General features: G+C 38.5%; 1 protein-coding gene across 1 annotated transcript in view; it reads right to left on the minus strand.

The window, feature by feature from the left end:
• Positions 1-16,170, minus strand: part of CUNH9orf135 (chromosome unknown C9orf135 homolog) — a 69,376-nt gene that overhangs the window by 38,155 nt on the left and 15,051 nt on the right. The window contains exon 2 of the mRNA XM_011371298.2: positions 7,840-7,948. Within this exon, the coding sequence (XP_011369600.1) occupies positions 7,840-7,948 (109 nt within the window). The remainder of the gene's footprint in view (positions 1-7,839; positions 7,949-16,170) is intronic.

Here is a 16,170-nt window from a genome sequence, read left to right on the forward strand (position 1 = left end):
TGGTTCTCTTACAATGGCATTTAAAATAATTCCATTTACAAAAATTTGATCTATATGCCTCTTTCAGGTACTTAGATCTGAATGCAAGAAGTCTCTCTAAGACTATACTGGTCAAAATATCATTTTACTATGTCAAACAAAGAAAAAATACCTGAACCAAGTAAGTAAATGATAATTGAATTTCTCAGATCTGATATAATTATATCCCTTTATATCCCCTTTAGGGTCATTAACTTTTAAGTGTCATATTTTCATCCACTAACAGATTATCTATGAGGCCTACTTAGCTATTCTTCATCTATTCATAAAATGAATGTTAGCAAACTTTTGTATTATTCATTTGCCATTTTAAAGTCTAAAATGACTGTGATGCTGTTAATACTAATATTAGCCTAATTTGCTCATCAATATTGTCCTCTTAGTTCCAAAAATGTCTTGGCATTGATTCATTAGCTGTATAAGAAAAATCTGTTAAATAAAATGACTTGCTTTTCTTTGTTCTTTTATGTCTGTAAATTTCTCATCCTCTATGATACAGCATCAAATATGCTCTGTACTTAACCCTCCTAAAGTTTACAGGATTCAACATGTATCACTTCCTCAGAAGCGGTCTTGTGATTGTGATTATGACAGGGCCTTTTGTAGTTTTGTGAGGATCCTTGGGTGAGAGACTTTACAAATGCACAAAAAATAATAGAAGTACTCCTGATCATTTTAGTTTGCATGAGACTCATTCTAGTATACCTAAGTAGCCCCTGAATAAAGTCCAAATAAAAATTTAAAACAATCCCTCTTCTGGGTGCTTACCCAAAAAACTTGAAAACATTTATCTGCAAAGATATATGCACCCCATTGTTCATAGCAGCATTGTTCACAGTGGCCAAGACATGGAAACAACCAAAGTGTCCATTGATAGATGATTGGATAAAGAAGATGTAGTACATATATACAATGGAATATTACTCAGCCATAAGAAAAGATGAAATACTGCCATTTGTGATAACATGGATGGATCTTGAGATAACCATGCTAAGCGAAATAAGTCAGACAGAAAAAGCTGAGAACCATATGATTTCACTCATATGTCGGGTATAAAACAAGTGAGGGGAGAAGTAGAAGGGGTAGAGGGGTCAAATATTTGGTAGCGAAGGAAACTTAACTTTGGATGGTGAACGCACAATGCAATACATATGACATTATTGAACTGTACACTTGAAATCTATTTGATTTTATTGTTCCCCAACGTCACCCCAATAATTTTACTTAAAAAATACTGTAGTTTAAAATGCTATTTCCCATAAACACTTAGACTAATAAGACAATCATAGAAATTCCAGTGGCTTGAATTACTGCTCCCCTGTGAATTTGGATCACCCATGGCCCCACTCAGTCATTCTCCTGGAGCCTGAGGGACCACCAGGGTAGGAAACCCATCATGCCACCACTGAAACCTGAGTGGTATGTTTCCAGATTCCTTCAAGAGATTATTCCTTTAAAATTCAGCTCAGGAGCTTCAAAGGGGCCACATCCAGTAGTAGGAAGACATGTCTTCTCTCTATTCAACCCATTTCAGTTTGGGTGCCCCTCACAGCATCCTCTTCTCTTCCTTGTTATGGAATCCATCATACACTTTGCCACTGTGGTTGTTCATCCTCACTTCTCCCATGAGCCTTTCAGTTCCTTATACACAGGGATATCGTTTTGAATTATTATGTTTCTTGCCCTAGCATTTAACATAATAACTTGGCATAATGTTTCTTACCCCAGCATTTGGCAAAATAATAGGTCCTCAACATATGTTTATTGAATGTAGTCCTTCCTTTCTTCCTTCCTCCCTTCCTCCCTCCTTCCCTCCCTTCCTTCTTTCCTCCCTCCCTCCCTCCCTCTCTTCCTTCCTTCCTTCCTTTCTTTTCTTCTTTTCTTCCTTCCTTTTTTTCTTTTTCTTTTATCCTTTCTTCCTTTCTTCGATTTTTCCTTCCTCCCTCTGTCCCTCCCTTCTCCTCTTCTTTCTATCCTTCCTCTCATTCTTCTTTCAACAAACATTTATTGAGCACTCGCTATGTGCCAGGCACCATTCTAGGAACTAGAGATATAGTAGAAAATAAAACAGACCAAGTCCTTTCTGTCACAGAGCTTGTATTTTAGTAGGGGCAGACAGACAATTAACAACTAAAGAAGTCTAAAATATGTCCAGTGATTTAAGAGCCATGAAAAAAACTAAAGCAAGGAGAGGGGCTAGAAAGGGATGATATGACCATCTTTTTATTTACCAATGGGTAACTAGCTCATTGAACAAGTGGGACTTGTAAGTAAGTATAATTAAAAAACAAATCTATTCTTTCTCCATCACTGCCTATCCATAGTCATTTAAAGGGGCTAATTCTTTCTTATGCTCCTTGATGAAATATAGGACAGGTCCTAGGACCTTTCTGGTCACTCTCAGAAAATATAAAAATCTTACAGCTACCTCTGTCCCAAGAAAAGTCTAATTGAGGCAAGTAAAATACCTAGTCCCATGTACTAGTCAAAACTTCGCACTTCATCTAAAATGTAAGATTTTCACTCCTCCACCTTGGGCCTGCTTTGGCCTCCATGGAAAAATGAAGCATAGTTGGCTTCTTCTCAGTTGTGCCCCTTGGATTTCTTCCCTACTCTACAACTCCCTCTGGCTCCTTGGGGGCTGAAGCCAAGGGTATGGGGATATGAGAAAGAAGAACAGTAAATGTAGTAAAGGCACAAGTGTAATTCTTTGATGTTCTGCTCACCCAGTTCCACTGTGACGGCAGGGGTTGGGGCTCCCCACACCATCAAGCAATTCTCTGGACACCAACTGGGTGTCCTGCAATTCAACTCAATTCTGACACTACTTACTGGGAGATAGCATCAAATTCTACAGGTGAGGGACTCAGTTCCACACAACTGTCCCCACACCAACAACTTCAGATGGCAGTTGCAAGCCCAGGTTATTACCTGTGCTTCTGAGTAACTAGCTATAGATCAGAGATCCCCATGACCTCCTCCTTGGGTTCCATTAATTTGCTAAGAGTGGCTCACAGAACTCTGAGAAACATTTTACTTACTAGATTAATTGTTTATTATCAAAAAGATATAACTCTGGAACAGTGAGATGGAAGAGATGCATAGGGCAGGGTATGAGGAAAGGGTGTGGAGCTTTCATGCCCTCTTTGAGTGCACCACTCCCCCTACTCCTCCATATGTTTGCCAATTTAGAAGCTCTCCGAATCCTGTCCTTTTGGGTTTTATGGAGGCTTCGTTACATACACATGATTAGTTAAATCATAGACCATTGGTAATTGAACTCGATCTTCGACACTTCTACCCTCTGAAGAAGTGGTGGTGGGGAAGGATATTAAAGTTTCAACTTTTTAATCACATGGTTGGCTCCACTAGCAACCAGCCCCCATGCTTAGGTGTTTCTAAAAAATCACTTCATTAATATTAGAAAAGACACCTTTATTAATCTCAACACAGGAAATTCCAAAGGTTTTGGGAACTGTGAGGCAGGATCCATGAAGACCAAATATATATGAGAAAGGTAGTTTGGTCATCTAAATGACAAAATACATATTTTTCTTATAAATCACAACATCGCAGTGATCTTGGTTTGTTTTCCTCTGGGCATGTCTATCTTTGACCCTCTCTGGCTTTGGTGGATGTTCACAGCTGACTTTCTTGGGGTGTTCTAGTAGATGTTGAGATCCTTTCTGGCAACATTCAATTGGATGTCCGATGACACAGGATCCCACTGGCTGGACTTAAAAATCCTGCTTCAGCCCCTGCAATATTCAGCCAATCCCCACTTCCAACCCAACATGAGGTGCTCTTAGGCAGGCTCGGAAATGTCTCATGTCATCTTTCTGTTCTACATGGCCAACACCTGATCTCCAAAAGCCACATCTGGCCCTGAGCACTCACTTATTTTTGCTCCACCAACAGTACACATGTAGTTAGTTCCTATCTTTCTGCTCTGCTGCTTCAAATAGATCCCGAGGGCCTCTCATATCTATAACTTCAGCAGGCACCCAAGGGGTATGCAGATGAGACTTGTAGCACACCTTTTCCAAAACCCTGTCTTTGCTCTCAGATTCCTCATTTGGTTTCTTGGATTCCTCTTATAGCCTGCATGTTGGCCTAAGTGTACCATCTTTTTTAAGGGTCTCACATAAGTGGCCTAATATTTCACTTTGGCACCTGAGACTATGGTTTTAATCTTGACCTTTTGGATTCCCAGCCAAATGTATGTAGACAAAGAGAGTCCCATCTTAAATCTCTTTATAAATAAACAATGATTACATCAGCCCCAGCAGCAGCATTTAAGGGCAAGGAAAATTTCAATCAGCTAAACAGAAATGTTGGTAGTCCTAAGAAGGAACCACTTAGCAATAATCTTGCAGAAAAACAAAAAATGCTAAGAAGGCATTCAGGAGGAGAAACACACGGGAATAGGACCTGCCAGCACATGTGTGGACATAATTTGGGAAACAGGACAAAGGTTAGCTAAGACGTAAGAAATCAAAGCCCCAAGACATATGCAGTGAAATGTATACAATACCCAAGCCAGAGCAAAATAAATAAATAAACAAATAATCAGGCTGACTTCCTGCAAGGAGGATGCAATGTTGGATGTTTAAAAGACCATTGAACTAAGAGTGGAGCAACTTGGCACTCCAAGAGGCAATTTGGGAAAGTATTTAAAATCTTAAACTTTGGAACCAGTGGAGATAAGTAAATTTTAATTGTTAATACACTTTCAATCTGTTTGATAAAGCTTCACTTGGCTTCAGAGTCCTCATCTATGCAATGTGGGTCACATGTGGTACCTGCCAGGAGAGCTGTCCAGAGGATAAAATGAGGTACTGTTCACATAACCGTCTTATTGAACTGATCCTATTTCATCAATAGTATGCATCACGAAGCAACTTTATTTTAATCAAGCTGTCTGTTCCATACCACATGGAAGGCTAGTTCTTTCCTTTGGCTTAATTGAAATTTTAAGCAAGTCCCATAGTTTTTTCTGGGCCATTCAATCTCAAGAAAGATTTCATTTTAGTTATGAAATTTTCCAGCCCAGTAAAGAAATCAAAACCTCTAACTGTATAAGATTCAAGGTTCTCATCTTTCCAGTTCAGTGCTGCTTTAGGCCTGGAAGCCTGAAGTGGGTCGGGCCTTGCTCCACTGCTGTTTCCCTTCCAGGCCTCTCTCTTCTACTTCCCCCAACCCACAGGTCCCTCCCAGGTCTGGCTGATGGGGAGAGATAGGGTGAAGAGGCATAGTGTTAACTGGCCCTTATTCTCTTGACCTCTGCTGGCAGCCCTGGGCTTGGAGGACATTCAAAATTGACTTCTCTCATGGGCCACACTTGTAATTATTTCTAGAGACTGTCTTACAAGGACCTTCAACTGCAGCTTGCTGGAAGCAGGCAAAGCTTTTCTTCCTGGTTGATTGTAATACCTCTTCCTCAGCCGTGGGTAGCTGGTGGGTCTCTCATGCTAGGTCTTTTTATCTTCTGCTCCTACCCTAGGTAGCCCTTTTAAGAATGCTCCAGCAAATTCTCTCCAATGGGTCCGCAGGTAAACACACATACTCATACACCCTGACCACCATCCCTGCTCCACAGGCTGCTTGTTCCCTCTCCCTCTCTGCTTTGCCAGACCAGGCAAGACCTCTCACCTTTAGGTTCTCAGGCATGTGTCATATACCTGGACCCTATGTCCTCTAAATTTGAGGACACACCTATTAATCTCTCTGACTGGTTCCCTTGAAATGTTTCTCAACTATGGAAGGAGGAACATGCAGCCCACAACTAAATAAACCGTCTTTCAACGCTGGTCTTCAAGAACATAACCACTCGTACTGGCCTAACCTAGTTTAGAATCTCTTACAGGTCCTGCTTAGACGGTCCAGTAACTTGCTTTAGGACATATGGTTCTTTCCAAATAGCAAGGGTGTTCTAGTATTTAGGCCTCCACCAAAACTCTGTTATAACAAGGAGACATATCCATCCTCCTGCCACATCAGCATCCCACCTGATATATGAAGGTATGGAGGCTCTGTGCCTATATTCCCTCCCTTTTACACCTAGGATCTTGGGTGAGTCATTTAAAATCACTGCATCTAAGTTTAGAACTGGGATAGTATCTTTCCTGACAAATTTATAACTTTGTTGAAGGAGCAAGAAAAAAGGTGGATGAACGAGTGCTTTATATACAAAAAAATCTATAGAGAAAAATGTAACTTACTATTATATGAGAATATAATAGTAAGATAATAGTAAGATATGAGAATAGCAGTTTCATCTGAAATAGTAACCCTTGGTCTATTTTCCTTCCTATCTAATATATACTGTAAACCTAGTAGAGGAAGGACAAGATTTCAATGACCATGAACAAAAGTCATAGAGAAGTTTATGTCTTATTTATACAAGCTCCATTAAATCTGAGGCTTGACTACTATAATGCATAGAACATAAGAAACAAATGTTTGAGGTTCCTACACCTCATATTTCACTTCATCTCACTCCTCTAACAACACAGAGACCAAGAATATTTTCATTTAGGAATTTAAAAATGAATGTTTTTTAAGGGTCAAAGACTCTAAGGACATGCCAAGTAATTCTTGCCTTGCCTAAATTGTTCTTGTCCTGACCACAGCCCTGTGTTCAAGACAGAAAGGTTAAGCTAGATTTGGAGTAGTGGGGCAGGGTGACTATTGATTGAGTTGGGCATCAGACTTGAGAGCTCCATCATGTGCTGACTAATGACCAATGAGGAAGCTTGGCATAAAGGCAAGAGGGTAGGGTGGAAACTGAGGAAACCATCAGAATGCCCCTGAGATTTAAGCTATGGGGCAAGAGGGCAACTAAGCAGAGGCAAATAGAGATGCCAAGAGAGACTGGCCCAGGCCCTACTAAACTAATTTATTCCCATCACTCTGGAGAATGGAGCTTCTCCTAGATCCATTTCTAGTATAGAATTGTGGATCTTTCTAGGACTGCCCTATTTCAAAGTAGCTCAGTCTTTGGGAGCAGAATGTGATACAAACCCAGTCTTCTCAACACATTCATATATGCCTTTGTCAAATTATCAGTTCTTCAGGTCCCAAGGCCATCCTGTAAGGCTGAAGTGAGTCTTCAACTAGTCCCAAAGCTCTTAGCAAATTAGGACATAATTTGGAGGTCTTTGGAGAGTTGAATTCCTACCTCCTCCTGATTGGGAAGAAAACTAAATAGCCAAGTGGATCCAAGCATAGGAATTTGAATTATGCAATCAATATTCTTTTTGTAACTGGGTCATCCAAATGTTATGACGTTATTAATAGCATATTTTAATTACTCACAATTCTACCATCTTAAGACAAGTACAAAAGACTTGAAATCAAAGACCTGTTCATTCTTCCATTCCCAAGCTGTATGATTTTAAGTTGCTTAACCTCTAGGAGTTTCTACCCATCTATAAAGTAGAAATAATAATACCTACTTCACAGGGTTATTGTGAAGGTTAAAAGAGACATCTAGCAAGATGCTGCAGTTGCAGCAACAGCATCCTAACAATAGTAATAATTTCTTGAGCACTTGCTATGAGCCAGGCACTGAGTTAAGCACTTTACTTGCTTTATCTCATTTAATTTTCCTGATGACTGTATGAAGTGTGTACATTGTACAGGTAAGGTTGCTGAAGCCCACAATGCCTAAGTCCTCTACTCAGCAAAGTAGCTAAGAGCTAAGAGGCGTGGCACTGACAAAGTGCTCCTCCCTTTTACCTTTTCATTTTCACAAGGAAGAAGATTCCAGACTTAAAGAAATTAGTAGCAACTACTTACTGGGGGTTCATCAGTTCCAAGTCTCCAATATGTTGAATAACACAGTTTTTTTACTTTCTCAGGGCTCCCTATGTCATAATCTTTCGGATAAGCTTCTCTGTCATGGTGCCTTAAGAAAAAATTAAGAAATTGTTAAGAGATAAAGCTTATTTATCATGTATTGCTTTTAATTTTTTTGATTACAATGATGTTTTACTATATTTGTGACATTATTTTAATAATAAATTTACTGAATTTGTGACATATAACATATTTCCATCTCTTTTTGAGTAATGCTGCGACTACTTCCTAAAAACAACCTGGCACATGTGGTAAAACTAATAATAGCACAAAAACAAACCAAACACAGCAATTATTCAATGATTCCAATGAAGTGAATCTTATTTAATAATGATTACTTATCGAAAGTAAATTCTAAAATAAGACATGGTAATATCTTAGAAAGGCAACTTGCCGCTTATAAATTTTTTTCTATCATGAATTTTAATTATATTTTTTTTGAAATGAGAGAAAGCAGCAGTATTTGTTCATATGAATTTATAACATGTGTTCTTGCTTCTAAAGAGGGCCAAAAAAAAATGAAAAATAAAAAAAACCGGGAAAAAAAAAAAAAAACCAGTTCTTAAAACATGTAGATGGAAGAGAAAAAAATATTCCAAACATCTTGACTAAAAGACTGGTTAGAATAATAATAAAAGTGGCATTTGGGGATAGGGAAGGGAAAAGGAGGTGAAGTAGCCTGCGACAGAAGTAGTTATTTTTCATAAAGCTTTCTTGGGTGAGATAAAGGAAGCAGAACCCAAGCACCCCTAAGAACGGGCCTTGCTATTAAGGCATATGGGGCTAAGATTGTGGAAGGGACACTGAGATACCCAAGAATCCATCTATCCATCTGTCCCTTCATGTGTATTTTTAAGTACCTACTGTATGCCAGGCATTTTGCTAGGTGCAAGGGATGCAATGGGGAGCAAGCCTAATGTTGTCCCTACCTTCAGTTGTTCACAGTGTGACAAGAGACACAATTAAACAAGAAAAATATACAACATGCTGGGTGTGGTCACAGGGTTCTGGAAGCAGAACAACATCCATTCACCTGGATGGGGCACCCATCGTCCAAGTTAGGTGGCTCTTTAGGACCTGACCCTTCACTACCTCATCTTGGCCTCTGCGCTGCATTCAGATTGCACCCTTGCCTCCCCACCTCTGAGCATGGGAGCGGAGTTCTGCATACAACAAAGCAGCTAGGGAGCCGAGGGTGGAGTGGCAGAGTTCCAGCACTTGAGCCCTCTTGCCTTCCTCACATCAGAGCACTAAATTTCAAAACACTAAAAACATTTTGGTGCCATACCAGCCTCTTTTGAGACTCTGACAGGAAGCTCTCATTTAAGTCCTTAGCGGGGATATTGAACAATATCAAGAACCCGAAGTGTTAGAGTGAATAAGGCCATAGGTTTGAGTCATTGCTAAGCCAGGTGCTAGCTATGTGACCTTAGGCATGTTATTTAACCTTTCTGTGCTTCCATTTTCACATGTGTAAAATAAGAAATATATAAGAATTAAAATGAAAAAAAATAGAGGCAGAAGGTTCTTCAAGTACTGTAAAGCACCATAAACATCTACGTATACTGAATACTAATTGGGCTACAAAAAATTCTGGTATACAAGAATTAAAACAATTTTTCCATTATTTAACTTAATTTTTTCCAAGCTCTCATTTTCCAGGTAGAAAAACCTTAACCTTGGTCAATTCTGGACTCCTTCCAGCTGTGAAGGGTTTGTGTGGTGCCGCAATGACAAGAATCTATCGTTGTCGTCTTTCCGTGGCGGCATCCCAGGAAACATCTTCATTCCCTTATGGTTTTCCATCGTGGTTTTCCCATTGTGAACCTATGCAGATCTCTGCTATTCTCTCCTGGTCCTGCCGCACAGATGCTTGTGTAGATTGGCACTGCGCCACAAGGGTGCCACTGTCTAGCCCACCAAAAATCTTCTTGTGTCCTACAAGAAGGCAAATAGCCCAGGGTTCCTGAAAACCCAGATGCTGTCCCTGGGCTCTTTGCCTGGCCCATCAAGCAGACGTGTGTTTCATATCCTCACCATACCAGAATTGGGGGACACACAGGAGCCCTGCCCTTCAACAGCTCCACAGACATTACCCAGAAAATAGAGGGCTAGGTAGTGATAGGTACCATCTACTCTAGAATTTCCACAGTCTTTATTCAAATTTGGGATCCTGGTCAAATCCACATATTGTCAACTTTTCTGGCCTCCTCCATCTTCAGTCCATGAACTCTTCTCCTACTGTGGTAGCCCTGCTCTTCATCTATTCTTCCAAATCTGTGGTGTCATCCTAAGGTCCAAACTTTTGAATCCCAAAGCCAAGAATATGGCTTCTGTTGCCTGCTAGGTAATTCTTTCCTGAGGCAATAAAATCAGAATATCTCCTTAAGAGCATAGCAATGGAGAACACCAGTTAACATTTCAATGTGTTATCCCCAGGGCACACCTCTTTATTGGGCACTATAGGCACAGAGCCCAGGGCTCGTGATATTCTAATGGGCTGGGAGAGTATTTTAATTATTTTTAAATCAGAAAAAGAATATAATTTATCTAGGATTATATTCCACTTTATACCAACATAGTCATATACTGTCATTTTTAACCTTTTTTTTCAATGGAGGGAGGGGCCCATAAAAGCAAAGATAATTAGTATCCATGAGAGTCAGATCGCAGCTCTGACTACCCCACCATGTATTTTAAGTTGTATTATAACCAGATTATTACAAAGGATACAGATATGTCTTTTTTTCTTATAGCAATCTCAGATAGCAGCCAAAAGCCCAACATTGAAAACTATAATGAAATGAATCTATAATGAAAATGTTTCTTTGGAGGACTGAGCTAATGTAACCGCCATTCCCTAAAGCCTGCAGGCCACCCGCAAATGATGTGCCTGCAGTCTGCAGGCTATGAGAGATACCCAGCTGAAGATCTGCCCCAACATCTAAGAGGCTACCAGCCTAGCATATATAAACATACATGTTTAAAGTTTCTTAAATATATGTAGTAATATATAACATGAAATATACAAATTTTACTATATACTAAATAATTTTTATATTTTGTATTTTTAAATATAACATATTTACCATATACTACATGTATATTTATTGCATATAAAAATACAGTAAAAATGAGTAGGGTACCATAAAGGACATGGTGACCTAATTAATTTCCTGATTTTATATCAGGTGAACATCGTGCCTCAATTTCCCCAAGATGAACTGAAAATCATATACCGAGGAAACAAACAAATCAATGGATTGAGAGGCTCAAGTGAAAAGTGACATATACATGCAAAATATTAGTGTGTAATAATATTATGTCTGTCTACAAATGCTTTATTTGGGTATTTTTAATACTTTGTCAATACCAATGAACTTCAAAACATCTTTGTGAGATAAAAGTAATCAAGGTATAATAAATACATACTTTATATAGCCTTGTTCTCCTCGCTACCTACATTTATTTACAGTCACCATACAACTTGCTATGACGTCATTTATTGCAATACAAATTTTTATGAGGAAAAAATGAATATAATAAAATAAAATTTACAATGTCTCTGGAAAAGTAACTTTCAAACTTTTTGATCACAGCCCCACCTTACCCACACTTACTCAACCTAAGAAACTGCCAGTGTAACAATCCGCCACTCCCAGATGCAACAACTAAATATGTCTGTTGTTGTACCTGGGTGGGTTGGGTGGGTTGTTACTGGCATCTAGTAGGTAAAGGCAAGTGATACTGCTAACACCCTACAGTGCACAGGACAGCCCCTACAACAAAGAAATATTGAACCTAACATGTCAATAGTGCTAAAGTTGAGAAAGCTCTAGAGAACGGTTGCATACCAGACTCTTAGGTCGATGGTTCCCAAACCTGAGTGTTTCATGTAGCAGCAAAACTTTCCCTCAAAATTTGTAGAACCAACATAAAATTGCCAACTTTTTGTCTTGACAGAAACGTTAAAAATAAAATAACCATCTATCGCCTTTAAGAAAAAGACTTCTAACACCAAAGATAAGTAAAAACAATCTGAGTCCCATAAAAGAAATAAATTTAGCTATACAAAAAATTTGCTACATTGTCTTTACAGCTTGTACATCACTTTGGATTAGTAAAATGGTCATTGTTGACCAGCACTGGTCTAATCTACAGACTGGCTTCTGCAGATATTAATTTGCCCAGACATGAATTTGACAGGAACTGGTCAGCAGTCAGTTCAAGGCCAAAGTAGCTTGAATATGACTGAATGAAGAGCTGTGTCTTTGATGCCAGGCATTCAAGTACAGGCTGACATTCTTGCTGGAAGGAGGGCTCACAGGGCTTCCTGCCAGCAGGGCTAGAATCTTTCTTAAAAAACAGCCTTGCTTCTGCTGAGAACCTTGCTCTATCAAGCCCAAAGCTGAATGCTTGGGCTCTATTTTCACATTAGAAATCTTTATGAAAGACATCGTAACTTATAACAGATGAAATTTGCTTTCGCTACTGTGTAAATAATAGTATAAATTGGAATAGAATTAGGAATAGGGAAAGGGCTGATTGAATGGGATCGGAGCCGCCAACAGTATAAAAAAGGAGCTTGGAATTCTGACCCTGTTGCCAAAAATGCCACTTAGATTGATGTAAAGAGGATCAAGGTCAATAGAATCTAGTAGGGCAAAGACAGTTTGAGTGGGTTATATTCTGGACCAATGCCCAACACATCCAGTTGACATAAAACTTCCTGCCACCAACTTTACAATCACCTCAACCCTCTAGATTGTGTTCTTCCTATCTCTTCAGGCCTAACATATTCCTAAGTCATGTCTTGTCAAGTGGACCTTCTGGGTCTATTTCTGGGGTCTTTTGGAAGCCTGAGTTTCCTACCGTAAGAGTTGAATGATTCCACATCAAATCAGATCTGTAAGTCCCCTTTAAATAAATACATACAAGTCCTCACGTGAGGTGCAGGGCTGAACAACCGTGAGTCCATAGCATACTCAGGCAGGGATCTTCAGCTTCCCTGAGGCTGCCCCAGCAGTCAGTGGAGGACAGGGTGGGGTTAGGCCATAGGATACTTCTCAAAAGAAAGGGCCCCAAGTTACACTCTAAGGTTCTTGTGGCCCCATGTCTATGTAGGGGAGGCAAAGTGAGAGGTTGCAAAGAAACCAATATCTTTATTACTGCTCTGTGTTTCACATTGTTTTATAACTATCCATTAATAAATCTGCCTTCTCATTAGCTAAGAGCTTCTTAGACACAGGGCTTATTTTCTATTCATCTTTGTGATCTCAATGCCTAGCATAGTCTAACATATTATAAATGCTTATTAAATCTTAAATGATTGATTGATTGAATGAATGTTCTTACAGTTTGTTACTGTCTTCTTAACATAAATGCTGAGAGCAACAGCTTTCAAACGTGTTCATAAAAATAACGAGTATCCCTGCTCACTCTGCAAAAGCACACAATAAAGAGGGAGTGATTATGCATATAGAGATGCTAGTCCTTTGCAGCAAAAACTTGTCTCAGGAGGAATTATAAATCTACTTGCTGAATGAGAAAACTGTCAACATACATATGCATAACATTGATTGCAAAGGGGTTTGAATCTGAGCAATATCTGACATGAGAACAATGAAAATCCAAGCTGAATTCTAGCTTCTGGTTTCTTGACAAGAGATACATTTTCTTTGTGAATTTCAAAGATGTTAAAAAATGTTTACTTAAGACTCCAGATGGCAGAATACATTAATTTTAAATTTTAGAATTATTAATTTATTTCACAACTACTCTTTCAGCCATTATACTCTCTGATGTAAATCTAACCCAAATGAGAACAGAAAGATACATTTTCTATTAGGTTTTATAATTATCCTTCTAGGACTTTAAAGAAAATTACCCTCAAGAATCAGCTATATTTCCTGATACATTAGAGCACAAAACCAATAAAATCAAACACTGCAAAGAAATGTCTGGCAATCTTCTTTAAAGATTTCATAGACGATTGATTTACATGCTAAGGTAGTGTTATCTGGTGGTATAGTCATCTAACTGACAAATGAAGACTTTTAGATGAACTTGCAGAATCATAAGGAAAATCTTATGTCCTTGGGAGATACTGCGACATTTCCGAGTTATGAAGACAGATTTTGTTTTCAGTGTTTCTCATGGTGTATATGTTTTGTGCATCTATAACTATGAAATCACAGAATGTGAAGCCTAAACTGCACTCAAAAGAAAAACCATTTGATGGAGGCAGATAAATCAAGTCATTTTCTTCTCTCAACATATATTGAGTGGCATGTAAATAAGTCTCATCATTATTATGAATTTTCTTCACACACACACACACACACACACACACACACAAAATCATCAAAAACAGAAGGCTCTGTAGAGAATATTGGGAAACCAAAGGAATTCTGCTGTTGGAGTCTATCCCTATCTTAACAGTTTAAACATTAAATAAATGTTCAGTCTGATTAACTGCCAAACACATGACTATGAAATCAACTGAAGAGACATATATTAAATAGGGTGATACTATAATTGATTATCCCACACTTTTAGAGGGAAATGAGGTACTAAGTGCACTTGTGGTGGTGAAAAGTTGGACTATTCTTGTCAAACGAGAATCAAAACTTTCTTATTCTATCTTCGGACAACTGGATCTCAATTATCTTCAAATCCTAGGATACTTCTTAGGATTTCTTTGATTCCCCCCTCTCCAGAAACAGCTTATACTGACTGATCAAAGAAACTCTATGTGATAGAAGAGTTGGACCAAAGAGATTCAACATTTTTAAAAATTTTATTAAATGTTTTGGGATGATATTGGTTAATAAGAGTATATAAGTTTCAAGTGTATAATTCTATAATACATCATTTATATATTGCATTATGTGTTCACTCCCAAAGTCAAGTCTCCTATTGCCACCATATGTTTGACCCCTTTTACCCTCTTTTACCTCCCCTCTTCCCCTCTGGTAACCACCATACTATTGCCTGTGTTTATTAGTTTTTTTGTTGTTTTGTTTGTTTTGTTTGTTTGTTTCTTTCTGTTTTATATGCCACATATGAGTGAAATCATATGGTCTTATTCTTTTCCACATGACTTATTTCACTGGGAAGATATGACACATGTGTACAATGGGATACTACTTCAGCCATAAGAAAAGATAAAATATTGCCTTTTGCAACAACATGAATGGATCTTGAGAGTCAGAATTTTTTAAGTGTATTATATATTAGTAATTATTGTAGTCTCAAGAATACCTTGACAGTATATCTGGCATGAGTGACATGAAGACCAGTTTGCCCCGCTCCAAAACAAAAAGCAAACATCTGATTACCTGTGTAAGCTCCTATCTCTATAGTCTTACTATTACTGGCTTAAATAATTTGAATTAATTACTCTAGAATAACATTGAAAGATTATATTACATGAGTTTAAGGCCCATTTTAATGCACACTTCCGTAAGTGCAGGAGCAACTGCATATTAAGTAAATAATACAAACTTCTTTGTTTTCAAAGCTAATCATTTCATTCACATTAGAAACAAATGAACAAGCCTTTCTTCATGAATAGAATCTAGAGTTAAAACAGACTTCCATTACAAACATAGCTACACTGTTGCAGGAAGTTATACTCGACAGATGCTCAGACAACTTTGTTAGAGGAAGGAAAATTTATTAGCCAGCAGAGCACCTGAGGCTTACCAGCACCAGAGCACAAGCTCACCTTGGTTAAATTTCTTACAGTTTACATACCTTTGTAGTGTCCATGCAAGAGACATGTGATTCCTTTGTCTGAGGTTTTAAGTGCACCTCAGGACTCAGGATGGGGAGGGGGAGTTTCAGGTGGGGGGCTGCAAGGGAGAAGGAATTTCCAGACCACTGGTCTTATCTATTTACAGGTCGTCTGTCTTGTAGATGTTGCAAGAGTTTCCAGAAGGCCATTTAGAGATTTATAGGATGTGGCTAATCTACAACTGGCTTAGTGGTCATTTCTGCAAGCCCTTCCCTTTGCATTTTTCAGATGACTCCTCTCTTCTCTTAATACAAATAAGTATTTTTCCCTTTTCTTCCTAGAAATCACTCAAAAGAAGCAAAGGAAATGGAAAAAATAGTAAGAAAACAATTTTTGGCAAAATCAGAAGTTATAATCTCCAGATTACATCATGTGCAAGGGCTACCACAAGCAGCTAAGATCCTCTCTAAGACAACTAGAAGAAATGGAGATAAGAGGTATTAGCAGGAAATCTCAATAATGAGATTGCCAGA

Source organism: Pteropus vampyrus, unplaced genomic scaffold, assembly GCF_000151845.1.
Source record: "Pteropus vampyrus isolate Shadow unplaced genomic scaffold, Pvam_2.0 Scaffold186, whole genome shotgun sequence".
In the NCBI taxonomy this organism is placed as follows: Eukaryota; Metazoa; Chordata; class Mammalia; order Chiroptera; family Pteropodidae; genus Pteropus; species Pteropus vampyrus.